The sequence below is a fragment of the Colletotrichum graminicola genome, assembly GCF_000149035.1.
Source record: "Colletotrichum graminicola M1.001 genomic scaffold supercont1.13, whole genome shotgun sequence".
Classification (NCBI taxonomy): Eukaryota; Fungi; Ascomycota; class Sordariomycetes; order Glomerellales; family Glomerellaceae; genus Colletotrichum; species Colletotrichum graminicola.
In genome coordinates this window covers 581090-608105 of record NW_007361017.1, presented here as the reverse complement: position 1 = coordinate 608105, position 27016 = coordinate 581090, and the positions used below count along the sequence as shown (strand labels likewise).

At 53.7% G+C, this 27016-nt stretch overlaps 5 protein-coding genes across 5 annotated transcripts; 2 read left to right on the top strand and 3 right to left on the bottom strand.

The window, feature by feature from the left end:
- Positions 1 to 1072: 1072 nt before the first annotated feature.
- On the bottom strand, positions 1073 to 3621 carry GLRG_04235 (uncharacterized protein; the record flags this gene model as incomplete). The annotated part of the gene is made up of 2 exons (XM_008094920.1): positions 1073 to 3229; positions 3283 to 3621. The coding sequence occupies 2 exons, from the start codon at positions 3619 to 3621 to the stop codon at positions 1073 to 1075; spliced, it is 2496 nt and encodes an 831-aa protein (XP_008093111.1).
- Positions 3622 to 5873: 2252 nt separating this feature from the next.
- On the bottom strand, positions 5874 to 8331 carry GLRG_04234 (DNA polymerase alpha/epsilon subunit B; the record flags this gene model as incomplete). The annotated part of the gene is made up of 2 exons (XM_008094919.1): positions 5874 to 7545; positions 7598 to 8331. The coding sequence occupies 2 exons, from the start codon at positions 8329 to 8331 to the stop codon at positions 5874 to 5876; spliced, it is 2406 nt and encodes an 801-aa protein (XP_008093110.1).
- A 378-nt stretch (positions 8332 to 8709) lies between these two features.
- Positions 8710 to 9522, top strand: GLRG_04233 (uncharacterized protein; the record flags this gene model as incomplete). The annotated part of the gene is made up of 3 exons (XM_008094918.1): positions 8710 to 8802; positions 8860 to 9392; positions 9447 to 9522. The coding sequence occupies 3 exons, from the start codon at positions 8710 to 8712 to the stop codon at positions 9520 to 9522; spliced, it is 702 nt and encodes a 233-aa protein (XP_008093109.1).
- A 1929-nt stretch (positions 9523 to 11451) lies between these two features.
- GLRG_04232 (uncharacterized protein) lies at positions 11452 to 13822 on the top strand (the record flags this gene model as incomplete). Its single annotated transcript, XM_008094917.1, has 4 exons — positions 11452 to 11882; positions 11957 to 12792; positions 12843 to 13490; positions 13548 to 13822. The coding sequence occupies 4 exons, from the start codon at positions 11452 to 11454 to the stop codon at positions 13820 to 13822; spliced, it is 2190 nt and encodes a 729-aa protein (XP_008093108.1).
- A 9671-nt stretch (positions 13823 to 23493) lies between these two features.
- GLRG_04231 (uncharacterized protein) lies at positions 23494 to 25695 on the bottom strand (the record flags this gene model as incomplete). The annotated part of the gene is made up of 3 exons (XM_008094916.1): positions 23494 to 24857; positions 25004 to 25249; positions 25329 to 25695. 3 exons carry the CDS (start codon positions 25693 to 25695, stop codon positions 23494 to 23496), a joined length of 1977 nt encoding a protein of 658 aa, XP_008093107.1.
- Positions 25696 to 27016: the final 1321 nt, after the last annotated feature.

Below are 27016 nucleotides of genomic sequence, written 5' to 3'. Positions count from 1 at the left end.
ACAAGGTGAGCCATCGTAAATCGCGCTTGCAAGCTGTTAAATCGAACTCTACCCTTGACGAACCAGCCACGCCCACGCAACGTTAAGGTGCAGCGAGCCCAAGTAGCCTTCCAGACGGCCATCCTCGATAGACCCCATCAGCTCTCCCCCCAGGTGCTAAATTCATTACGCGACTCAGAAGAGGATGAACACCCACACATGGTGGAATCACACCACTATTGATTCGTGATTGTTTTACTTACTACGCGCCCGTTGTTGGCGTGCTATCGTGATGCCTGGGCAAACTGATTTTTTTTTCTTTTCTACGGAAGTAGTAACATCATAACTCCCGGCCGAGACAGCAGATCGCTCTGCTTGTTTACTTGCGGCTGCGGGGCCCGCGGTACACGTGGCTGTCTTGACGATTGGTTTTTGCAAGTATAAGTTTTGGCCGCGGGACTTTTTTGTTTTTACAATAGTAAGTTGACCAACGGGATGGAAAGGGTGGGATGGGAGAGACAAGCAGACAGACGACTTGATGGCCGAGGGTGATGCGCACAGGAGCCGGCATCGATCGCAATCGCTACGTTCTTCGAGTGCCACCCTCGAGGCGTCTTGAGATGTCGTTGCGCACTTTTACACCGGATGCTGTATGTACAGCTAACGCAAAGAGAGAGGGAGAGAGAGAGAGAGAGTGCCGGAATCCCGATGCTGTCATTGAAGTAGGGTCGCTGGCAAACTACTGCAGCGACATGCGCTTATTTGGCGCTACCTTTGGAGCGAACGCTGGACTGCTCTCGCATGGGAAACCGTTACGACATCTACATAGACATTAAGCCATAGACTAAGGTATGAGAAAAGCAACTCGCTGGGCCTCGCCAGTGCAGTGGCTGGGCTCATGCCCATGAGCTGGTAAGTCGGACGTGTGATCATTGATGGCGGCATTTTGACACCGCCTCTAATCGTATTCATAGCACGGAGCCAAGTTTTCTCACTTGCACACGTTCCTATCCGGGTATGTATGCAGATCCTCTTTCCCCGCGCCGTAGCCGTATGTGTGACAGTGCCTCTCCTCCCCGGTTGGGCGAGTTCCCTACCGGCTAAAATTCAATAGCTCCTCGATGTACTTGCGTGTGTCGATCCCGATCCCCGAGGCCAGACGGCCCGCTCCGTCGCCCCACCCCACGCCCGCGCCCACTCCGCCGCTCTCGGCGTACGACGAGCTCACGCCACGGTAGCCGGCGTGGTCACTGGCCCTGCGGATTAGGAAAATTTCCTTGCTGACCGTTGGGCTGGGCAAGGGGAGTGAAGGTGGCCTTTGTGTGCTCGAGCCATCGCCGCTCATAGCCAGCGAAGCCTCGCTCTCGGAGGTCGGTGTGTCTTCGTCGTCGTCGTCCTGTTCGTTCTCTGTGTACCAGTTTGCGGCGGGTCGGTCCAGAATGCGCTGCCACACGACCCACCATCCGCGGTTTGTCTTGCAGGTCCGCTCCAGCTGGTTAATATCCGGCCGTGTAATGTTAAATATGTTGAGAAGCTGCATGTGTGTATTCATCGCCTCAACACGCGACCACGGTAGCTGTCTATTTGACTGGGACATTTGCGCGTGGTCGGGTATGTTAGGTATAGTCGACAACACAGTCATGGCCTCAGCATCCCAAATAATATCGTAGATGTTCGATGCTGCGGATCCCACGTCTGGCTTTTCTGGTCTGTACTGGATAGACGAGAGAAGCGGTTTTCGGAGAGGCGTTAGCTGGTTATGTAATGATTTGTAGAACGAGTCCCAAGCCAGTGAGTCGGTCCTCAGCTCAAAAACCAATGTGAAAATGAACGGCTTGTTCACGTAGACAACGACGCGCATCTTGCTGCCCTTGTTGAAGTCCTGGTTTCCGAATTGCGGGTTCGAGCTTACGACATTGTACCCGAGAGGCGTGATTTCATTTGCAAAGCTGCCGAGGTCTCTGACAACGTCTCTCTCGTTACGGTCATATCCCGTCTTTTCGAGCTCGACATGAATGGTGCGAAGCATGGTCCGAGAGTTCGACTCAGCGTTGCCCGCTTCATCAGAGTTCTTGCAGTCTTCACGTCCACTGTCGCCGGCCGCCTCGACCTCGCCTACCAGACCGATGAGGTAGTGGCCCACATCGTCGTCCACGCGTGTAGGCTTCGGTGCCGTGGTGGATGTGTGCCTGGAGGATTCCCCGCCTTGCAGGGCGGCAGCCGAGGACACTTGGCTCTTGTTGACAGGCGACGATGTATCTGATTTGCCGATCGACCAGTAGGTGCCGTAACCAAGCTTCATGTACGTCATTAGCTTATCCATATGCCCGTCTCCTTCCTGTGTTGGAGGGGCGGTGGGAATAGCAGCGGAAGCGGTGGTGCTCTCCCTGCTGAACTCCGGCCGTCTGGCTCCTTCTACGGTGCCAATCTCCTGGCCACGCCGTTCTGCGATCGTTTTCGTAGACCCAGAGCTTCCGGAAGCGGACCCAGAATCAGAGCGTCTACCGTTTGGCCGAACTGGAGGCCGCGCAGGAACGCCCTGATTGTCGGATGACTTAGTCGCCGGAGCCGCCGCGGCTTTCTCCGGGCGTCTTGCGGCGCGCAGTGAAGTCGGGCTTTCAATTACACCGTAGGCGTTTTCCCCCCAAGTATATAAGTCCTCCATCCACTGCGACACGTCTCTGACCGACTTCCGGGACAAAGCTCCTGTTCCAAGGAAAATCGCACCGTCTTCAGGCCCTGGATCCTGCCCTGTGCCCAGCCACGGCGTCTTTGGCTCCTTGCCTTTTTTATGCTCGCCATCGGCATCGAAAGAGCCAAACTTGCTGACAACAACATCGACGAGGCCCTCAACTCTGCTGACAAGACCTTCCAATACGTCTCGTTCTCCGCTACCCCGGTCTTCTTCCCCAACACCAATGCCCAGTTCGCCAGAAGCGGCTAGATTGATGCCGCCGAATACAGACCGGACCGGGTTGCCCTGCAGCATAACGTTCCATGTTGACAAGAACAGGTCCCAGTATCGGCCAAGAAGACTCAGAAACTTTGTCCTCCTAGAACGGACAAACAGAGCGCTGAGCGAGGTGCCATGGTGAAGCAGAAAGATGGAATGGGCACGGAGTATATCCTGCAACAGGAGAGATGAGGGCTTTATTTCCTTAGACGAAAACTCAACGACCTCTTCTGGAGAGTCCTGGGCCTTCCCGGTCTGCAGTTTGGGAGGCAGGGGAATGCGGGTCAGATCAACGGACTGCGAATAATCAGCAGATGAAAGCGTCGTTGCATGGAAGGGATGAAACCTACAGCAAGGATCCACCAACCTTGCTCCAGCTCATGGAGGATCACACGCGACTTCTCTGTATCGATGGAGTCGACCGGCTGGCCACCAGAAAAACTTTTGCTGAATTCGACCATGCCCTGGGCGAGGCCGATCTGACGGAGACGCTCATTGCGTTCCTCTTGAGAAATATTCTCGGTGGGCTTGGTGCGAGAGCGGTGGCGACGCTTCTGTCGCTGGGTGCTCACCGAGGCATAGTACACTATTTGGTCGTCAAGCGTCTCATCCGTGTGCCCGAGGGACGGATTGAAGATGGCGAGGAAGCCCAGTTGAGCCGGGACGATGCCTCCAGGCGATAATGCCATTACTGGGGTGATGGCAGAGTGGCACTTGACGGTTCAGTGAGAACGGGTACGATACAGGAATGCTGCGATGGACGGATCCATAAACCTTAAGTAGACGACGAGTGCGTAGTCCGGGAGCAGCGGTGGGAGGTAGCAAGGCTGCGCACGCTACAACTTGCAACGGTCGATAAGGTCGTGGGGTCGTCAGATGGAGGGCAGTGGCGGGTGAGGAACGGTTGGAGGATGCAACATGGGGTTTGCAAAACCGATGTTGGACGATGGCAGCGTAAAGAGTGGCTCTGGAAAACCGGGGCAGCTCGACACTGCCCACGCAACGCAGAGTTCCAATGCAATGCAGGCACGCGGTGGTGACGTTTGAGTGTTCGAGATCCTGATAAAGACCCAGGTCGTGCAAAATGTGATTGCGAAGGCGGAGGCCTCGGAAGGGGGCGAACGAGACCTTCGTCGGATGATATGTGAAGTTGACGAGATCTCGGTCGGCATCTCCCCACAATGCAGGGCGCCAGGACAAGGAGAGGCAAAGGCGACTGAAAGTGCGAGGGCTGGCTGTGTCATGATTGGACGGAATCAAAAAAAAAACAGTGGACCGAATGCCGAGGGGGGCACGCCTACCCAGAAGGGGGGGGGGGCACGGTACAGTGGTACCTACCTACCTACACATGTACTGGTGGTGTTGGTTGCTGGCGCCGGAATGGGACTTGAATTGGGTATGATCCAGACCATCGAGGACTGCTCATTCTCATCCCCTCTTGTCATGGCCTGCCACATTAGAGATGGTGACAAACGCCAAGTCTCGGCCCGACCAGGCTGGCTAGAGGTATCGGCTGTGCGCCACTAAGCGGCATGCAAAGAGAAGAAGAAAATGGCAACCTGCGTACCGCATTTTGATTACTTCGGTTTCAGCGGCGGTCAAGCGCACCCACGAGCGAAGAGAGGCGCCATTCGACGAAGGCCTGGAAAGGTCTGGACTGGTCCAAACAGGCCCTTTTCCCTCCCCCTCCCCTCAGGCGACACACACAATACCACCTTAGCCCTTAGATTTGAGACACGCGGCATCCTTCACCAGGAATGAGTGGCATGGCAATTCTGAATCTGCATGAAGGTGTTTGCCTCACGGAGGAGGGTCCGCCTCAATCCCAGCTGGCACGCACAGACTCTTGCAAGCTGGACTGGACGAACCCCCTGGTCCACCTCAATCCGCCCCTGTCCTAATGGCTCCCGAGGCCCGCGTGGCCCTCTTACATGCCTGCGTGGCCGCATTCTTATTGGGTCTTTCGTATCTTGCAGCTGGTGAGCCCTGCTACAGCATTTCTGGACTCATGGCTCAAAGATAAGACCTTCAGCTGGCACAGCAACTGGTTGAGGCACGGCCTTTGTTACCCTCGGGGCGACGGCCTTCGGTCGACTTCCTCAAATGGCCGAGCAGAGGTCCGGGTCTCTTGTTCCAGACCCCATAAAGAGCCCATGACTTGCTCTGAGCAGCCACACTGCGTTGCAATAGCAATACCAAGTTCGGCTTCGTAGAGGACGACACATGTTGTTCCAAGAATATCACTAGACCAAGCCGGTGCTGACTGACTGACTACTACCTACTTAGCACAACTCGCCGTGAGTAAATACGAGTGTGTTTTGTGGCATACAGGCCAACTGTCATATTGACGGTAAATCCGCCCGAGACAAAGGCTATGTGTGTATCCGCCTGACTACAGTGGCCGGCTGCGCTTTTCTTCTCTGGGATAGCCATAGTCAATGCCTGTTCCACCCTGCAGGCAGGGTCAGTTCAAGCTTAAAAGCAATTCGCAAGGCCGCAGTGGGGTGTTTGGAGACGGAGGAGAAATAAAGTACGCGAGCGAGATACGATAATAATCGGCCACCGAGGGTCGCACTGCTCACATTCCGGAACGCCGAAAAGCGCTGCTGTTACCCTGCCCTTCCACATTTGAACAGATTCTACTCAGGCCTCGGCTTCCATTTGCTTGGTACTTACGTGTTGGAAATGATACTATCCAGCTCCGCGTTGCCGGCCAATGTTTGGCCTTGTAGTAGGTTGGTTGAACGTCCGGTTTGAACCTCAGCTCGGCGAGCACATACTGATCCACAACATCGCACGGAGAATGTCATAAGACGCTAGAAAGCTTTGAGAGGTATTTGCCGTCAAACATTAGTCATTATATTCCACATCGCCGAATACACGGCTCAGCTACCTCTGCAGACCGCATCCCCGCCCAGACGACAGTCGCCACACCATCCCGTTAGAACGTCGTTTCCCGCAGTTTCCCTACTTTCCCAATCTCATACTCTATCCAACGGCCGACCCGCGTCCGCCCAGTGACGAGAATGCTGCCCGGGTTCATGACGTGGCAGCCCTCGTACGTGATGCAGAACGGCGGCGCGGTCGTGTCTACGAGCACCATGGACGTCGGCAGCGGGTACAGGTGTAACGCGGTCGCGTAGTCCCAGTGCACGGGACGAATCGACTGACGGAACGGCGCCAAATAGCCTTGGTCCAAGACCGTCTTTACAAGCTTCCGGGCCGTGTGCACATCCTGCGGGACGCTCGGACTGACCTGCTTGACGGCGGCTCTCTTCCCTGGAATGTCGACGTCCATGGCCTCCTCTACGGCCGGCTCCTCGACCGGGTCGCTACCGCCCATGACAACATCGTCTGAGCCGCTTTCAATTCCAGCGGTTTGGATTTCTTCGTCTTCGTTTTGAGGTTGCTTCGAGGTTTTGAGGCGTACAGCCGCGCGGCGGAGGCGGGCTGACATGTCGTCGCGGAAGATGACGACTTCGTGGTTGGGGCCGAACAGCGTCACACGACTGGGATTTGAGGTCCAGATGGCCTCGCCGTCGCTCTTAGCCCCGACTTCTGCATTAGCCGCGGCGAAGACGCGCCTGATGCGGGACGTAAAGACGTCCGGAGCTCCTTTGCGCGGCAGTGGGGTCGCAGCTCCCGCGGTGAAGGAAGAGACCCAGGCGTCGTTATCGCCGGGGACGAAGATAAAGGTGGACGTTTGAAGGAGAGTTGGAAACTCGGATAGTGTTGAAGCCAAGGCGTCGAAATATTCCTTGTATTCTATGCTACCACCGCTACCGCCTCTCGCGAGGACGGCGTGCTGGGTGAAGTTGCCCGTGATGATGAAGCTCATGGGACTTACGCCTTCGGGCTTGGCAGCATATATCGTGAGGATCCTCCGCAAGGCCTGTAAGGTCCGTGGCTGGTCGAGATTCAGCTCGCCAAGGATGACCATCCGGCCCCTGCTAGGAACCTCTTCGGCAGAGTGGCGGGGCAGGAGGCGCTGCTCGAGCTTTCGCATCTTGGACCCGACAGCCCGTTCGCTGCCCACGCCGAGAAAGTCGATCCAGCCGAATCCGCCTCCTATGGTGTGGTCCTGGCCGCCGTCTGGGCCGCTGACACCTAGTGTGGCTTTCCTCTTCTCGCAGGGGGGCTGGCCGATGAAGAAGCCTTGGAATCTACCACCCAGCGTCCCGCCGACACCACTGCTTCCACTCAAGCCTTTGCCGGTGGACTCTTCTTCCTCTTCGTAGACACCATCCACAAGAACAATCATGCCTGGTGCGAACCATGCCGAGTCCTCGGGAATTGCAACCGCTTGGGAGACGTCGAGCGCAATCGTAGCTGTGAGGTCACTAATTGCAAGACCTCCCGCGGGAAGTACGTTCAGCATACCCAGAAGCATATGATGACTCCCGTGGCGGCCCAAGAGGTTGGAAATTGGTGTGATCTTATGATTCAGTTGATTCGACGAAGAGCGCTTAAGTGATGGTGCTCTGGCGCTCGCGACGGCTGACGTTTGGAAAGACTCGTTCCTGAGTAACCTTTGGTGTATGACGTTGTACCTGTTTCGGAACAGAGCAGTCTTGTTTTTTGCTGGTGGTAAAAGGGAAGGTTTCGATGTTTCTCTGTCATTATGTTAACCAGCGGGCTCTTGTCGCAAAACGCATTACACTTTACCTTTCGAAATGCTTCTTGGCAACATTGTAAGAGAACCTCGGATGGTCATATGCGTCGATGACATTGAGCCATTTACGCGCATCCCTGATGTTCTCTTCTTCATCGTCCTCCTCTACACCGAGACTGGACATGCCGAAGCTCTGTTGGCTATCCTCCCGTACCAAAGACGACTGTACTGGCCGCAACCCCAACCTCGTATTCGACATGTCCGCGTCTTGTCCCGGCTCGATCAAAAGACTATTCTGTCGGCTCAGGCCCCTTGCGCCCGTCACAATCTTGCCTCCGCTCATATTCCCCTCCAAGGTCTTCAGAATATCCTTCAGCTCCGTGCTAGCGCCGTCAACAATGACCCCACCATTGCGATTCTTCCAAGACTTGGCCACCTCTTCCAACACCTTCTCCGCCAGGCCCTCTTCCCGCCAAGCTGAGCCACAATGACGGCCAATGAAGGTTGCGAGTTCTTGGAGAGCGGTTGAGGTCAACGTCAGACTGTGTTTCTTCGTGAACGTCCGAAATGCCAAAGGTCGAAGGGTGGCCGGTGGGAGGATTATTGGGAGAATCGCATGCTTCGCAGGCGCCGAAACTTTAAACGGTTTGAGGGGGTGTACCGGGGTGCCAAATGCGGGCGAAGATGAGGGTATCGCGGAAGAAGAGGGGGCAGGTGTCTTTGCGCCAAAGATACTGGCCATGGGCATTTGCTTGCGCTTCGGGGATATTGACGGCAGCGGATCCATAGTCGCAGTGGTGGTGCTCCTTGATGCTCTCTGCAGTTCCTGTAGCGCGAAATGACAGGTGAAGATTTAAGTCAACTTCCGTAGGGTGGTTTGTCGTAACGGGCTGTAGGTGTTGTCGACCGTCGTCGCGAGAGGGGTACCAAATGTTTAATTGAGGCGCGTCCGATTCTCAAGAACGCGTCTGGCAAATTGATCGCGTTGTGGCGTACAGCACTATAGTGGGGTCAAGTGGCTGTTCTTGGCGGTGTGGCTGAAGCTCACTACAACCTACAGGGCCAATATGCCGTCATCATTGGACAAGAGAGCTGAAGCTATCCCCCTCGACCAAAAAAGCTTCAGGATCGAGTTGCTGGAGAATTTGGCGTCATGCACATCACAATGTTAGCACCAACAGCTCGGTTTTCCCCGAGACTTGCCTCTAGGTCAATATTTTTTCGCTCAGTCTCCAGTCTGTCGTCGAACCCACGCATTGTAAGTGTTATTGAGACAACACAAACACGCAAGACCCTAACCAATGTTGCTTTGCAGAAAGTTTTCCCTGCCGACGCATCGCGAGCTTCTTTTCTCCTGTCATATCTCGAAGATGATCCACCCAACCAGAGGCTAGCCATTGGTTTCTCCACGACAGATCCCCCGTCGCCGCGCTCCTTTACTGAGAACCAGACGTTCACCAAGATCCTTTATGAAGTTCTCTCCGAAAACGCGCACAAAGACAAAGACCTCCTAGCCCAAGCCCAAGCTTTTGCTAGTCCTGGGGGAGCCACCCTCGGCTCCGGAGGCGCGTTTTTCTCTCAAAAGAACAAGCAGCGTTCTTCAAGCAAAGTCGGCGGTGGCGGCGGCGCTGGAGGAAGCGGCGCCGGTGGTGCCAGTGCCCAGGGGGGCGCCGGCGGAGGTGGACACGGTGGTTACGTGCACCTCAGCGACTCGAGGAACCCCCCGGACTTTGGTCGAATCGCATGGCCCGAGGATATCATGGGCAGCGTTGAGGTTGACCAGAGTGGTAATATCATTGGGCAGCTCGAGCCTAGCGGGACGTATCGGATCATCACCAACGAGGGAATGTAAGCATGGAGCTCGGTATGTTCGGGTGGAGTGCATTCGCTAACAGCAGACAGTCTCGGACTTAGCCCCTTCCTCGAGGAGAAGCTCATCGCGAGGCTCCGTGCGGAAAACAAGAAGGACAAGTCGTAGTTGTCTTTCAAAGAGCCGTAAAAAAATGGGGGGGGGGGGTTTCTTTTTCCAGGACTATAGCTCGCGAAGTGAAATCAGCATGATTGGTACGCTTGAGGTGTACGGATAAATGCCCGCTCTTCATTTACGACCACACATGACCAGCAGACTTCCTTAGTTGAGCCAAGATGATCCCATTTATGAGCTCCGAACATAGCTATTGAAGGGATATATTGCAACCTAAGAAAACGTGCAACAGGGCCTAGGCAATAAGAAATCTCCGCGGGTTATGGGGAGCCCACTTGCCTCCACTTGGTCTAGTCTTTCGGCAAGGAACAAGCAAGCGGAGAGGATCGTGAGCAGGCCCTCATAACCTCGGGAAAAGAGTTGCTGCAGAATCTTCTGTCCTGCAGACACGGTCCCCCCCCTCCCCCCCACAACCCCGTCCTCGATTCTCGTTGTGCGTAGACGAAAGTAGAACTACACAGAAGCGGGCATATGCACCAGGCTTCGCACCGCCGGTGCGACGTTTCCTTCCGGCATGGCTCGCCGACAAGCCCTGGAGATTTCCGAGCCAACGTCCCAAACCATTGTAAATCAAGCTCCAAGCCTCTCTCTCCCTCTCTCTCTCTCGGCGCGTTGGCAGCATTGATAACGCCTACCCACAGCAGCATCGGGGATCAACTTCGGTTCGAGGCAGCTGGCCCCATGTGTGGTAGGATTAATCAAGGCCTTTTTAGCCTATACAGAGATGCAGCAGAACCTTCTTTGATCTGCTCCGGGTTTGCTGGGCCGTCGAAGACACTCGTGAAATGCGCGCGAGCGGCGATTCGTTGGGCTCGGTTTTCTTTCTCGTGTCATAAGAGAACTAGGGATTTGCAACAGCCAAGAGCGGACCTTGTATTGAAGGGTGGCATTGTAAAGTTACTCTCACTAATGAGATCAGGTTGAAGGATTTAAGCCACTGGGTCTCTATCTCCGACCTGCCGTCTATTGGTCTGTCCAATTCCTGATTCGGCTTCGAGCGCGTCAGGCACGTGTTTGTTTTGACAGATGATGGTTCAGTACGGAGTACTGTCGAGAACGTGTTGAAACCGTGTTTGGTTGGCAATATGCGCGGACAATTAATCAAGCGAGCAAGCCACCACCACAGGACCCGTCACGCAATGGTGCTGTTATCAAATGAGGGTTGCCGGCAGGTCTACCTGCCAATTTCTTTCCGGAATCCGATTAGCCATTATGCAACCATGAGGCTGCCGTAATCAGCTGCGCATTCTCACCCGTGGTCCGAGGAAATGAGGTGCAAGATATGGTGATCACCTTGTCTGCTCACCTCCCCACGCGTACAGCAGGAGGTGAGGTGGTGTCACAACGGAAACGTATCTTTCTGCTGCAGCATCATCCAGGACAGGACAGGAAAGGACGTCTTGGGCAAGCCCAACGGAAGGCTGCCCGATCCGCGCCGATTACATTCTTCAAGGTCGCCAGTCGCAAGTAATGATCCCACCAATCGTAGAAGCCTTTTGTCCGACAAAGCTGCCCACTATGAGTCGGTGAGTACTCTGTAAATAGTGGGAGCAGCCCCTCCATAAACCCCTAAATTGGCATCAAAATGCACAGGCCACCACCGACGGTCCCCCCACCAAAGCGGGCAGGCGGGCAGGTGAGACTCAGAGAGGGCAGTGTGGCACTTGGCCGGCAGGCCACATCAGGCAGGGGTGGTGGGTGGTGGGTGGTCAATCAGTCATACCCAATGTGAGCCTGGCACGAACCAGGAGCGCCAAGGAGCTTCTTGGCACCCACTCCACCTCGCCATTCCATGTTCCCCTCCACAATCCACCCACATCCAACTTCGTCATGCCCACTTGAGTGTGGTCCAAAGGCTTGCTCCGGCCACAACCCATTTAAACAAAAACGACCCCTCCCCCCCCCTCCCCCCCGACCGACAACATGGCTTCCGGTTTCGACGAGGAGGAGCTCCATATCAGCCTCTCCCCATCCCAGATCCGTCGTCGCTCTCAGCAGCACGGTGCTGCCGCCGATGCTGCTGCTGCTGCCGCCGCCGCCGGTCGTCACGAGCTACAACCACCTTTGCCCGACGCCGCCATAAACGCCGTCAACATGGGACCTCCCGTCGACACCACCGCCCCGCTGCGGGATAAGATCAAAACGGAGCAGCGCATCGGCGCATACAAGATCATCAAGACCCTAGGCGAAGGCTCCTTTGGAAAGGTGAAGCTGGCCATACACAACGGCACCGGACAGCAGGTCGCTCTCAAGATCATCGCTAGGAAGAAACTCATTAGTCGCGACATGGCCGGCCGAGTGGAGCGCGAAATCGAATACCTACAGCTTTTGCGACACCCTCACATCATTAAGCTGTATGGCCTCCCCGCCCAACCACCTGTCATGCCCCTCATCCGTTCAAACCCCTCACTAACCCGAATGACCCTAGGTATACCGTTATCAAGACACCCAACGAAATCATCATGGTCCTTGAGTACGCCGGCGGTGAGCTCTTTGACTACATTGTACAGAATGGACGTATGAAGGAGCCCGAGGCTCGTCGATTCTTCCAGCAGATGCTCTGCGCCGTTGAATACTGTCACAGACACAAGATCGTTCACCGAGACTTGAAACCCGAGAACCTGCTGCTTGACGATAACCTCAACGTCAAGATTGCCGATTTTGGTCTCAGCAATATCATGACGGACGGGAATTTCCTCAAGACGAGTTGCGGAAGCCCAAACTACGCGGCACCAGAAGTTATTGGTGGTAAGCTTTACGCCGGGCCAGAGGTGGATGTCTGGAGTTGCGGTGTGATTCTCTACGTCCTGCTAGTCGGGAGACTACCCTTCGATGACGAGCATATTCCCAGTCTATTCGCAAAGATTGCGCGCGGAACGTACAGCATACCTCAATGGATGAACTCGGGCGCCGCGACGCTCATTAAGAAAATGCTGGTTGTGAACCCTGTACAGCGTGCTACGATCGACGACATCAGACAGGACCCATGGTTCATGGTAGACCTGCCTGCCTACTTAGCACCGCCGGTCGAGGAGTTCTTCAACACGGGCGTGGATCCTAACAAGGCCATCCAGAAGAGTGATATCGCCCCCAACGCCCCTCCAAGGGTCCAGGAGAAGCTACATAACGAGGTCACGGAGAAGATCAGTAAGACCATGGGCTATGGAAAGAAAGATGTTGAGGAGGCCCTGCAGGCTGCCGAACCATCTGCGATCAAAGATGCATACATGATTGTCCGCGAGAACAAACTCATGCAAGTGAATGGTATGTGTCACGTCAAACGCTGTGCGTGTCCCGTTCTGACGTCTTTTCAGAGGCCATGTCGTCACTCTCAGTCGATCAAGATGGGTCAAACAGCCCCTTACCAAGTGCTTCGTCAGCCAGATCCGGCGGGTCTACCGTGGGCGGGCAGCGTCCGTACATCAGCAAGATTGGCATCTTGCCAAGTAGTCTGCCAGCCTATCACAAGGAATACGTTGAGCGTGAAAAGGGCGGGTTTGAGGACCATCCGACGCCTACCATCGTGGTCGATGAACCAGGCCCCTCAGCCCGTACAGACGCTGAAAGGGAAGAGACGGCCCGGCATTTGAAGCCTCACTCGAGAAACAGTCAAGTCCGCCTCGACGACTCGGCCAAAAGGCCTCAGGGTATGACCCCTGTGGTGCAAGCCAAGAAGACGAAACCCGTGAGATGGCAGTTTGGAATCCGCTCTCGTAACGCGCCGTGGGAGGCCTTGCTGTGCATACACAAAGCGTTGAACAAACTGGGCGCAACCTACGTGCCAGACGAAGACTACGAGAAACTCCACGGGACGGAGACAGATCAGCCCAGTAATGAAGGTAGCTTTGTCGACGACTACACATCTCAGGGGGGCAATGACTCAACGAGTAGTATAGATCCGCTAAAGCGATACAAACTGCCTGCCGACCCGTGGCACATCAAGGTTCGCTGGGAGACACAGAGTAAGTCGAACTGTACCCTCCGACCTGATTGATCTATTGTTACTAAGTATATTGCAGCACTGCGAAAAAGATCGGAGACCCCCACAGAGGGAAGCAAGACACCGGATAGTTACCACGTTACGGGTGATGACGAAGTCAAGCGCGACTTTGTAGCCCTGCACATGGACATCCAGATATATGAGATGGAGCACGGCGTTTATCTCGTGGACTTCAAATGCTCTGGCTATGAGACGGCCGACAGGAGACTGCTCGAGGAGAAGGATGTCACAAGTCCTTTCCCGTTCCTAGACATGGCCGCGCGGTTGATAATGCAACTAGCCGAAGCGGACTGAAGGTCGTTTCTTTGATGTTCCATTATCACTGTTGACAAGTTGTCTTCCGTTTTGACAGGGGTAATCCAACAAGGACTTGAAAACGGTAGACTCAGCAATAGACATGGGAAGGTATGCTGGTCGTTGGGACCACGTCACAGCGTCAGGGTTATGGGGATAAGGGAGTTTGGGTGTGGTGTGTTTCGTTTTGACTATATTCGGGAGGGCTTGGCTCTGCTTTGCTCGCCTCGGCTGAGGCAACAAACATCATGTATTTCCCTACCGTTGGTTCGAGACGTATGGGATGGCGGGTTGTGCACGAAACGTGGCAAGGGGGTAACTATAGACATCGTGTCAGCATGTCGAGTAGGCGTTGAATCAGGCAAATCATCAGCATTACTCATCACGGCTCAACCGCGGTGCCGTCTCCAGAACTTTGTCTTATCGGAAACCATGTCAAATCCGAGGCCCGATTGCGCCAGGATATGATCCAGCGACCAACGGCTGAGTCCCAAAGCCGTAGGCCGGAACGAGAAAACCATAAACCCTGGGCGCGATACCATGCGTAAAGGCGGCAAGAAGCTTGGCCCGAACTGGCAGTCAGTTCCGTGGGGGGGTGCGTGTGTGAGTGTAGATATGAATGTGTTTTATGTCCATTTTCCCGCAAGTCTCGTATCGCACGCCGCGGATCGTGTCCATCGCATGTATTAGCCCCTCAGGGCGTGTTGTGGCAGAGCCTCATGCAACTCCTTGACACGGTCCAAAAGTCAAGACCGCGTCACCTGCGCTCGGAGCAACGAGACAAGACTCAAAGCAGAAGCCAGCTCAGTTCGGACAGCGGCACCGCTAAGTCAAAAGAGAGAGGGTCGGCAGAGAGTCAGACGGCAGCAATACGCCCTGATCGGGGCAAGTGTTGGTTTCACAGTTCATGGCGACCCTAGACAGCAGTTTGCCCTCACCACCCCGACTCGGGTCTTTCAAATTCAGGGACGTCGCGGAACACTTCAGACGATACACCTGTTCAAAGCCCGGGACGGAGGGCAGATAGGACCCTCGTCATACCTTGGCACGAAACATGCACATATGCCACATGCGGTCTAGGGCTGTGCCAGCCCCCGAGCCGAGATAGCAGACGACCGTCGACCGGGACAAGACGAGAGCATTCGGCAAAAATTGCGGGTCCGTCCTAAGTCTGAATTTACGGCACGGTGCAGTAATCTCCGGAGGAGCCGCGACCGCCCTCCCTCTCAGCCGCACGACCATCTGCCGAACTCAGGATGCCAGTCGCTGATGCGATTGCTTGTCTGATCACTCGCTTGCCATAAGCTGCTTCGACCCAGCCCCTGAGGAAACTCTGTCATCCTTCGTCGCCGATCCGATCTCCACCCCTTCCACATGTGTTATGGCGTTTGTCCCGTCTTAGTGATGCTGACGATAGCAACCCAGCCCCAAACCGTGACGTTCCCCCCTTGCGCGTACGTACGTGCCCGATCACAATCGCGGGTCACGGGCTTGTGTGTAGCGTTCATTTGTGATGTCTGACAAAGTCCGCGGCCGTGCTGTGCTTTCGTCGGAATCACACTCTTCCCAACTCTACAGCTTGGTGCGAAACCATCCCCGTCGCCAGCACGAATCAGTGGTTCCGGCCCAAATAAAGAAATGAAAAGAAGAAAAAAAAGGAAGGGATGGGCCTGGGATGCCAAGGAGGTGATGGATATGCCAGGTTCAGCAGATTTCGCAGGACTTTTACAAGTCACCGAGGGTCGGGAGAGGGCCAAGAGGCGAACGTGACGAAACGTGCTCTATACGCCTGTCTGCGGACTCCGTCTCCGTCAGACCGCTCCACACATTGCATGGGCGCGTATCGCTTCAAGCTTTTCAGGTTCACAAGTTTGACCACCTACCGCGGAAACCATGTAGGCTTCCCTCTCCCTCCCCCTCCCCCCCCTCTCTCTTAGTAACAATAGAGTTTTTGGTTCATCCCACACCCGCCTCGAGCCCCTTTTCTCCTTCATCTTTTACCCCCCCTCCTGGTCTGTGGATGCGGGGGAGGGTGTCGAATTCTTTTTTCTTGCGACGAAACGAAACTTGAGATGGGGTGACAAGAAGGCAATGGAGGTGTTGGCATGTGGGATGGCGGCCAAGGAGGAAAGAGAGTTTAATATTGGACGGTAGGTCTCGCTATTCGGGGAACAGCGTCGTCCTTGGTTTTGTCTCTTGGGCGTTTCTCCCTCCCTCTCTCTCTCTCTCTCTCTCTCTCTCTCTCTCTCTCTCTCTCTCTCTCTCTCTAGTCTTACACCCTGACCTGTAAATCCGATTATACACATCATTGACTCGGCGGATTATAGTTCAGTTGGAAGTTCAGCGCGGTTGCTGAGGACCGAGCAGTACGGAGGGTCACGGAATAGGCAAACGCCACATTTGCGTCCACTTGAACTAGGTCTAAGCCAGACGTCAAGGTCTCTGTGATTTCATAACCCCCACCGCAAAGCCAAAAACTGCTTCTACACTGCGTACGGTGTAAAACACTACCAAAGCTGGCCTTGGTTCATCGACAGGGCGAAGTGAGGTGTCGCGACTTGTTGTCGACGCGGCGGCCACAGGGGCCCACGAAAAGGCAGACGTATTGATATACGCATGGACGAGAATTATGACATGTGTTATCATAGCCAGGCGATGAACCAAACAAGTATTCACAGTAAATACACACTGAAACACGTCTCTAATGCTACCTTGTACTTCAATCAAGACCAACTTGTTTATCTACACACACTCACACACACACACACACACACACACACACACACACACACACACGACTTCCCCTGGTCGGAGCGGCTTAAGCCCAATCAAGACGAGAGAGCATGATGCGGCGGGATGCACGATCAAACTACAAATCTATCTGGTGATCCAACCTAGCACTGCCATACCGTCTCTTCGTTTCGCGCACCTGATGGGGGTGGGGGGGGTTGGACAAGATTGGGATTGGAGATGCAAACGCACAGCTTTATTCGTAGAAGAGGCAGGTGGACGGCCGGCTACGATCGATAAGTCTGTCGGTGGCTGTTCCACCTCTCCACTGCAGCTAGGTCTTCTATTTATTTTTCTCCGTCAAGTCCTATCTAGCTTTTCACTTTCGTTGTGGAGATGGATCGTTGATGGACCGGGGTCGAGCAAGCTGAGCAGAGCAAATCGCGTGCGGAGGGGGGGGCTCACAAGGCAGAGCGGGCGCTGCGACGCATGTATGACATGCGCTGGTGGCATGTTCATCCCGTCCAGGCGGCACGGCCAGAGTCGTTCTTTTCCCCTCCTCTTCGTCTTTGTGTTTTGTTGGTATTTTTGGTTCTTGCTTTGTTTTGTTTGCCTGGCTCCACGCTAACGTGGAAAGTTTAAGAGGAAAACTCTCCCTCTCTCCAGGAGAGATGGCAGACGGACGGGGCAAGACTCGCACTCGCTCCTGCTGACACTCTGTCCTCGTGAAATCGGTTCGCTCCTGCCGATGTTTTTGCCCGGCGAACTCTACTCTCACACGACTGCGCGGGGGAGTGGGTTAGAGGACGGCCCAAGGGACAATGTGTCGACCGTGCAAGAGCGCTGACTCTGGGAGTTGGAATAGCCAGAAACAGACCAAGGCGGCACGATAACCTTTCTTCTTCTTTCTTTCTCGACCGTGCAGGTCCCGTCCCGGCTGTGTATCCTCTCCTCGGCTCGGCTGAAAGTAATCAGGCCATGGGGCCCAAGCCATACGATATCAACCAACATGATGGTCAGATGTTGGAGCTGGCCGAAATCTAGTCATCTCCAAAGGGAGGCAGAAACTCTATATCAGACCGGCCTATTGTTTGGTCTTCAGCTCCTCTCCTCGCCCCCCCTTGCTCGGTAGGAAGAAACCTTCTTTCGGGCGGCTGACCCAAGTCCTTTGTAGCGTGTCTGGCATAGAAGACTTTGCACCCACGCTGCACACCCCCTCCCCGCGCTAAGCGCCAAGGACAGAGACCAAGCCAGCAGGCAAGCCAGAATCCCTCGTTTCGGCCCAATAGTTTACTAACGAACGTTGACGGGTGAGGGAAGAAGAACAGGTGTGCCTTGAGCCTGTGCAGCGCAGTGTGGCGTCGTTGCTGGCGATCTCGCGGCGCTGGAACATCACCGGCCCCGATGCACCACAGGAGCCCAAGCGTTTGCAGCTCGCAACAGGCTGGCTTACCAAGAGCATCGTCGAGGGGTTTGGGACTGTTAGGTATAGCGGAACTATCGTGGGGAGTATATGTGGCTCTTACGGCCGTGAGCCAGGAACTAGTACTGTCACCAGTGGCGTCTGGCGGGGCCTATTCTGTTTGTCAAAGCGAACAACTAGAAAAGAAAATTGAATTAAAGAACAACGATGATGGTTATGATGGGGGTGGAAACTCTAAGCCGTGTCGCTTATGCGGCAGGTAGTTTACATGCAAGCGGTCGTTTTGGTAATTAAGGTTTGTTCCCTCTTCGCACTAATCACTTTGCCCCCACTCTTTCCCCAAAAGTAAGTAGGCTTCCTCTCAGGTGTACCGATACCTCGGGTACTACCTACCTAGGTATGTACAGTATGTAGGTATTCCCTTGCCGCCTCGAGGCCATCCCATGGTTGATGATTAGTTTCGCGAGAACACGTCAAGAAAGCCAAGGCGTCACACCATGCTTCCTTTTTTCTTTGTTCTCTCACTCTTGGTAGGTTTTCTGATACGGGTCGTCGGGATACCCAGATCGCGCTTCCCCTAACGGCCGACGTTCGTACCGTGATACCGGTACACCCACATGAGGTTAGGCTCCGCTCAGCCCCCCTCCCCTGCTGCCCACATCATGTTTGCTTCGTGATGCCGCGAATACCAAGGGATGGTGACGATGTATCCGTACATCATCGACCTAAGCCCACCCTATGCCACACCCTCCTCGGGCGGCAACACGGCTGGGCCAAGCAACAAACAGTCTTCTGTCCCGCAGCGTCGGCCGCTTCACTTTGACACCTGCAGCCGTCTAGCATCGGAGAGTCTCCGACACCTGCAGTACCGGTACCAATTTTTCGCAGACGCCCTCTCTCCCCCCTCCCACCCCCTTTCCCCCTCCCACCCTCTATCCCCCTCAAACTGCCATTTCGTACTCTCCCATGACAGTGATTTGTCCGGCATCGCAAGCAAGCCACTTTCAAGCGATGCTGCGGGGCCGCGCAACGGCGAGGCGGCGCGGTCTCCATGGGAGGTCGGTCAGTTGTGGAGTCTGAGCGAGCTCAACCAACCCCCCTGGAGCTGCTGCTCCAACGCACACCGACTCTATTATCCTTTCGACACTCCGTGTCCGCAGGGCGCGGAAACATGGAGACATGCCCAAGGGGAACATGGTCGGAACAGGCCCTGGACCCAGCTAGCCCTGCATTCGTGTACCTATCACGTCTCCGCGCAGGCCGATATCCGGGTTCCTTCTCCCCCCTCCCCCCCAAATCGGTCGCGGACTCCGACAGGACTTCTAGAAGGAGGAAGGAAAGCATACGGATACTCCCTCCCTCTCAGTCTGCCCACAAGCATGCCAGCGCAGCACTGTCACGCCTGACTTAGACTTCTGGTGGGCATATACCAGATGGGGCTCGCTTGTTGACTTTGCCCTTTCGTGCTCTGACTCAATCAATAGCGTGTCCTGTCCTGTTTTGCCTCGCCTTACTGGGTGTAATTAGGTGTATCGATCTTCGCCAAGCCCGTATCACTATGCACGATAGTGTTTGTACATGGTATGATGTGGAGAAAATGCGGCCGTTGCCAGCTGTGGGCCGCCGTGCCTCCACCACCGAACCGAAGCCAACGTCTCCCTGGCCTCCGTGCTTGGCGCAACATCCAATGGGACACTTGGCGCCCGCGTGTCGGAGCATCACGCATTGCCTTCTCCGACGGGAACGGACGCAGAAAGGAAAGAAAAGGATTCGGAAATGAAGTGGGAACCAAGGCAAACGCCCGACATTCCAAAACCTTTTCTTTATCGTTCCTGTCCCATCTTGTCAACCCCACGGTGAACCAACTCTAGAACCGGCCTCCTTTGTGGTAGGTATCGGCTCGAGGAAGGGCGTGTGGTGTGGGTCTCAGACCGTCCGACTGAGGGCACCGCCCGGGAAGGCGGGTCGCCTCCAGAAGGCAACCCCCTCTCCACCAATCACCGCTCCCGGTTCGCCTCAACTTGGCAACACCCGTCATTGTGTAAGTCCTTGATGCTGGACGGTAACGTCGGTCGCCCGTCTTGCAGGAGCCGATTCGGCACCGGGGTGTGCACCAAGAAGGTGTTATTGTGAGATTGGACAGAGGAATGCCAAGAGTCGACTTGATTCTACGGGTGTCAGATTATGGCACCTACGCGAGGCGTGTGTTAGACGACAGCGAATTGGGGGGAGGGGAGAGCGACCCGAACCCGTACTAATTGCCATGTCCTCGTTGTCGGCCTTGCTTATTCCAGTGTGCAAGGAGCGGCCGCTCTAGAGCGTGGTACCTATTCTGGCTGGCAATCGCAGCGTCATCGACAAGCCTCGTCAAAGCCTATCTGCGAGGATCGGACATCTCACGGCCTGGGGGGGGAGTGCCATAGAGTTCAAGAAGCCGAGAGAGGAGAATGCGAGGGAGCGGAAGAGGGGGGAATAGGGAGGGAGGGAAAAGGGGGATACGGATGTGGAGTCGATGCGCGGTAGTGTACATACCTAGGCATGTGGTCCGCAGGCAGAAGGAATGTTAAGGTTTGGTGATGTTTCTTGGCTTGCGGTTGCATATTAAAGATCGACGGTAGTGTTCTATCGCGGGCGTCGACCCCTATTTCGCATCGTCTGTTGGAGAGATGGACCCCGGCTAGAGATGAAGAAGGGGGGGGGTGGGAATGAGAGAATGAGAGAATAAGAGAAAGAGAGAGAGAGAGAGAGAGAGAGAGAGAGAGAGGTGAAGGAAGGGGGTAAGACCGTCCGTCAAGCGCCACACGCCCTCCACTCTGTGATCCTCCTCCTCCCAAACTGCCGGGCGGCTTCGTGTGATGTATGAGGCTTTGTCTGGATCGAGGCGCTTGCGAAAATCTCAATTAGGCTTTCCACGGCGACGTGTAGTACGTGGTTAGCGTATAACCCCCTCCCCCCTCGGAGGAGAGGCTGGTGCGGGCGCCAGTCGCCAAGGGCTCGCTCGCCCTGTGAAAGCCGCGTAACTGGGCAATCCTGCACTGGAAGCACATGCCTTGTGTACCTGGGGCCGTGGCAGCACGGATAAGGCACGAATAGCCTGTGCTTGTATGCGCACAGGGTGGAAATGTGAGGAACGACGGGACCGATGAGGGACGGACGATGCCCGCGACGGGGGTGCGGGGCAGCGCACCCGGGAACCCAGAATGGTTCGCCCATGGAATTCATGGTTTTGCCGTGGTGATTCTCTCATTCCTAATGTCGGGGCACTAAAGTTTGACGGCGCATGGCGTCCTGTCGGGCATGCGCACAGGGCCACGATCCCGCCCATACCCACTCGGGCAGACTTTCGTGGCACGAGCAGATATTCATTCGTACATGATGATGGCACGGACAAACACCCCGCCCTTGGCGGTTGCATCTTTGCCAACAACCGATACTAGGTAAACCATGCACGGCATAGGAAGGAGCACGCGTGCAGCAACCGCGCGATATACATGTGTGTAAAGGAATGCATGTCCATCAGTTAAGCCAATAGAGCAAAACGCTCCATGCACCGAGGTATTCTCAAGACCCCTTGCCGCGTCGTGCGGCGCGATCCACTTCAACCTGCCACCGAGATTCGCTGTCCGTCCTGTAGATCGCTGCCCGGCAAGGTGGCTCGAGATTTGGCAGCCTCTCCGAAAAGCTTAACCCGGGGAGTACAAAGGTACATCGTACTATGTAGACACCCGGTAGACAAAAAAGATAGCACACTAAATTTTACCTACCTACCTATACCCCCCTTTTTCCCCCCTTTTCCCTCCCTTCTTTACTTTATTATTATTTTACAGCAAAACTAACTTTCTATTATAATACCTAGTTATAAAGTTTAGACTCTAAAAAAAGCTAAAATTTAAGGAGTAATTAAATATTTATAAAAGATTAATCTAGATTACCTAAAATAATAGGTATTTAACTACTTTTAAGTTATAAGAAGAACTAGCTATTATATACTTTAAGACTATTTATAATAGTTCTATTATAACCTTTTTATTAATAAAATATATAGCTAGAGAAGCCTTATTACTAACTCTAACTTTTATATTCTTAATAAGTTTATATAAAGAGGAGGCTAGGACGTATAAACCTTATCTTAAGGTACTTTACTATAAGAAGTAAGTCTTAAAGTCTTATATAGCCTAAGAATAGTCTAATAGGTAATAGGTACACTAGGATATTATAAGTGTATTACCTACTACTATAGTTAGGTTAGCTTATATACTACTACTAACTAAGTAGCCTTTATAAAGTATATATTAAAGCAGTACCTTTACCCTAAGGACTAGCACTAAGTATAATTTTTTAATAAATATTACTTTAGCCTTAGGCTAAAGGGAAAACTATATATTATTTAAAAGCCTAGTAAGAAGTAGTGCCTAGACTATATCTAAAAAGTAAATATACCTTAAAATAAAGATTAGAAGTATATTTATATATAAGCTATAATTAGATATAAGTTTAAAAGTCTATTAGTTTTTTATAACTTAGAGAATAAAAATAAAAAAATAATATATAACTACTATATTAACTAGATCCTTAAGCTAGTAGTTAAACCCTAGATTAAGTAAGGTAATAACTTTATTCTTAAAAAGGATAGTAATAGTAGCTATAGGCCTTTACTAAGAAATAAAGTCTAGGACTAGAAGACTTAAAATAGCCTAAAGAGCTACTTTAATTATTATAACTCCCTAGATCTATTACTTATTAAGAATTACTAGTAAATACCTAAAGAGCTTATATAGCACTTTATATATTAGTTAGAGGGTAAAGTTAAAGAATTAGTAGAGGAAGGCTAGAGGTAATTATTATAGTTAACTATTAATAACTAAGTTAATTTAATACCTACCTAACTATAGGAAATAATTAATATAGATAGTAAGTGTACTTAATAGTAAATAGAACTACTTTATATTTAATTTAATTAATTTATATAGGTATATTTATTAATTAAATACTGTGTGGTTTGCGATAGTATGGTGTAGGTAAAATTTAGTGTGCTATCTTTTTTGTCTACCGGGTGGTAGACTCTCTCCCTCTCCCTATTAAAAGAACTTGGCACTAGTGGCGAGACGTGGCTGATTGGTTTCCGATGTGGAACGCGTCCATCGATAGTTGCCATGTCTGTGTAGGTGACATATACAGATAGATACCTACTTACTAGACTGGGGGGGATAAGGGGCAAATCACCGTTGCTTGGCTGTTTGCTTCTAACCCCGAAAGTTTAAAATGACAATCCCGGTTCTATCCTCCCTACCTGCCGTAGCCTCAGGTGAGACAGACACATCGCTAGCAGGTGCCCTAGTGCCTAGGTCACTTGGGCCAACTCGATACACACTCTTGGGCGCGTGTGCTGCTCGTCTAGATCTCACTTGGTCGGTGCAACCCGGAGTTCGGCATGTCATGTTTGTCCACGGGGAGAGTCTCCCTGAAACATGGAACGATTCTGTATCTAGTATGCTCATTACCCGTCTTGATTGGTGTCTCAAGGAAGGCTTGGGACGGTCAAAATTCTCCCTCGCCCATCGGCAGAATTTTCTTTATCGGACAGCACCGTGTTGTTCGTAGCCAAGACGCTCCTCGTGTATAGTTCAACGTCACGTGCCCTGTCCTGGCCGCCGCTGAACAGGAAGACTTGTCGCGTCGTCCCAAACGCCGAACTGCTCTTCATATCTGCCGGCATGGTGAACGTAGCCGTGCCGTTGCGGAAAGTGAAAAGTTTCGATACACTGTACTGACCGCTCCGTCCCTGCACGTTTTGGCCAACAGCGTTATAGGCCTCGAGGCCGGTTGGATACACACCCGCGCCTTCGACCTCCAACCTCAGCTCCTGGTACATTGTTGCTTCCAGGCTCAGGTCGCCGGCTGGCGTCATGTCGGCCGTCTGGTTGACTATCAGCGGATACGAGTATGTCGTTTGGTACCTGGCCGGCCCCCCAAGCAGCGCATCTGTGCCGGCGATGACAAAGTCATTGAAGCCATCGCGGCCGAACCGGCTTAGTATTGCACTGTTGGTATATGACAGACTTTGTGTCCACTCGGGATGACTGGTCCCGTTTTTGGAAACAACCTCGCCCTTGACTGAGATAGAACGCGTCACGCCCAGGTTGAAGGTGAGAGTCTCGTTCGCACCGGTTGCGTTCTTCCCAACCGCACGGCCGAATATCTTGATATCGGGGTCGGAAATAGAAACTGTAGGCGGCTTGCCGGTCGTGATAGACCCTTCCTCGTCTAACCAGAGGAAGACCTTGCCCGAGACCACCCAGAAATTACCAACGGTGGTGTTCACGATTAACCGGTTTCCTTGGTCGGAGATGCCAGCAACCTTGATCTTGAAGGTGTGCTCTTGGCCGTCGCTCAGGACCGGGAGCCAGGGAGTTATGTCAATCTCGTGTTCCCGCAAGTCGAACGCGTCAAGCCCCACGAGCGGTCGGTGTAAGCTAGGCACGACTCCTCCGGTGAAGACGACAGGGAAGGGCCACTGCACTCCGGCAAGTTTGTCGTCAATGAGGACCTGGACCTCGCGCCAAGGGCTTCCAGCAGGAGCAATACCGACGGTGGCATTGAAAGCTGCGGCATCGCTGTCGAGGACATTGCTCCACCAGAACTCCTCCGTTCCTTGGCCATTGGCTGAGACGGAGAAGACTGCTCGATTGGCATTGCGCGGAAATTTGACGGTGCTCACGGCCTCACGCTCTGGCACTTGCCAGGCACTGCCCGTGTTGGAGGACGCGTTCCGTGACGAGATGGGGATGATGAGGTCAGCGGGGAGTGCATTGTCGGTTCCCACATCGGACTTAAAGAAGGTTGCGGTCAGGGTGCAGTTGAAAGGGGCGGTATACCTGTCGTCTTGGCGGCGTTAGCGGTTTTGGCCCCCAATCCAATGTCTCCGATGAAAGTAGCGGGTCGGGGTTTGGTGGCATCGGCCAATCATTTGATACATGGATGGCTGGGTCGCTAAGAGGTGTGCTGGAGCGTCAACCAAGCAAACATACCGATGAGGTTAGGCAGGTCGAAAATGATCTTTTGGGGAGATTTCCAGAGGCTAAGGTACGGGGTCATGTCCTTCCAATAGGTCCAAACAATCCCGGGGGCCGCTCTGGGCTCCGCTGTGGATGTTCTCCACACCTCCGTGTCGCCGAAATACAACAAAGCCAGCCGATCCAGTTGACGGCCTGCAGATGTGGCAGTAAAGTTCACAATAACGCGGTTAAAGTCGCAGTTGGGAGGCGTGTAATCACCTGTCGGCACCAAGTCAGGGGATCCATCTCCGCTTCACAACCATGAACCTGTATGAGCCAATGGTAAGACGCAACTTACCGACAAAGGGTTTGCCATAGCTGTTGCCAAATGAGTGGTCCATAAGCTGCACCCTACACCCTGTAAAGTCCGCCGGAGATGTTCCCTTGCCATCATCACTATTACCAACCTCCTGGTAGACAGGGCCGTTGGGGCCTAGCACCGGCTGGGCGACTTGGAAACATTCGAGCGGCCGTTGCCCGCCTTCCTCTGCACCTGGCTGAGGATCCGGCGGCGCCGGAGCATCAGCCATGATTCCCTGGTGACGGGTGCCATAGTCCGAGAGGGCCGCCTCCGGGGTTAGGTTATATGAAGCTACGAATCCCGTGTTCAGAACGAGGACAAAGAACGAAACGGCAAGCGCTCTGGTGACCCGTCGTGGGGCCATCGTGTGGCGCCTTTGCAGGTTCGGATTTCGACTTCTTGCTCTGCAACCTCGAGGCCGGGCTGCCCTGTATTTCGGTTAGGTGTCTGGTGGCCGGTGTCAGATACCGCGTGACGAGAGAGAAGAGGATGTGGCCAAAACTGCTTATCAAGCAAAAAAGCCACCGAATCCCATAGGGCCGGTCAGCTAGATGGAAAAGGGGGGCCGGAGGGTTCCGGAAAGAGAGAGAGGGGTGGGGGTGGTGAAGGAATAGCAAGCAGCCCAGTGAGCGCCACGGAAAGCCAACTGCGAGAGAAAACGCCAGTGCAAGCAGCTGAACGGAATTAGAGGCTGAACGGCTCAATGCGTGACGAGGATTCCGGTGGGCGAAGTGACAGGATAGATTCGGTAGATTTGCATCTATTGGAAGTATGACGGTTTGGGCGGCGGTGGCGGGCAGGCGAGCCGGGAGGCAGGCTGTAGGGCGAACCACGATGGGGTTGGATCTGGCGCGTATGTACCTTGGCTAGTAATTATAGTGAGTATGAGATCGCATGCGGAGGTGCGTCGGGCGAGAAGGTAAGCGATATCGATCGGCCAGTGTAAGCTCAAAGGCGGCGTAACTAGTAAAAGTAAGGAAGATGGTGACCTCAATCGTGTACCTACGGCAGGTACGGAACAGGGCAGTCGGAAAGGATTGGCCCTATAGAGAAGAAGCCTGTCGACCCGGATATTGAGTTATGGTTTAACGAGGACCGTTTCATGGGGATGAGTGAGCTTTGGATAAATTACAGATACCTAGATGAAGAGTTGACAAAGGAAGTCACGGACACACCGAGAGGAGGCAGGAAAAGGCTCGAGATGGAGTTATGCGGTAATGGTGCATCGTGCCATCTAGCCTTCCATGCTACACTTTCTTTCTCTTGCCCATTTCCTCTTTCGGTCTCAATGATCATCTAATCATCCAAAGCTAAACAAGAAGGGACCCCGTGCCCGTGCTGCTGCTGCCGCCGCTGCCGCTCCTGCTGCTGCTGCTGCTGCTCTCCTCTTTCTCTTGGTGGCTGCTTTGCGACAAGAGCAAGGCAAGAGCGCGCGCCGGCTCCTGCCCGTTCTGAAGGTCGTCGTCGTCGTCTTGCACCTTGCTCCATGCTCGGGTTCCCCTTTTGTCGCCGTACATACCGCACGCACCTGCCATTCCATGCGAACAAAACACTGAATAACCTTAAACCTTCTGAGGAAAGCGACCCAGCTGAAATTTCGAGCTGGGGCCACCTGCCGTTTCGAGGAGGTAGCCCTCAGGGTAATTTTGTTAGTTAATGGAGGAGAAGAAAGAAGAGGCGCAATC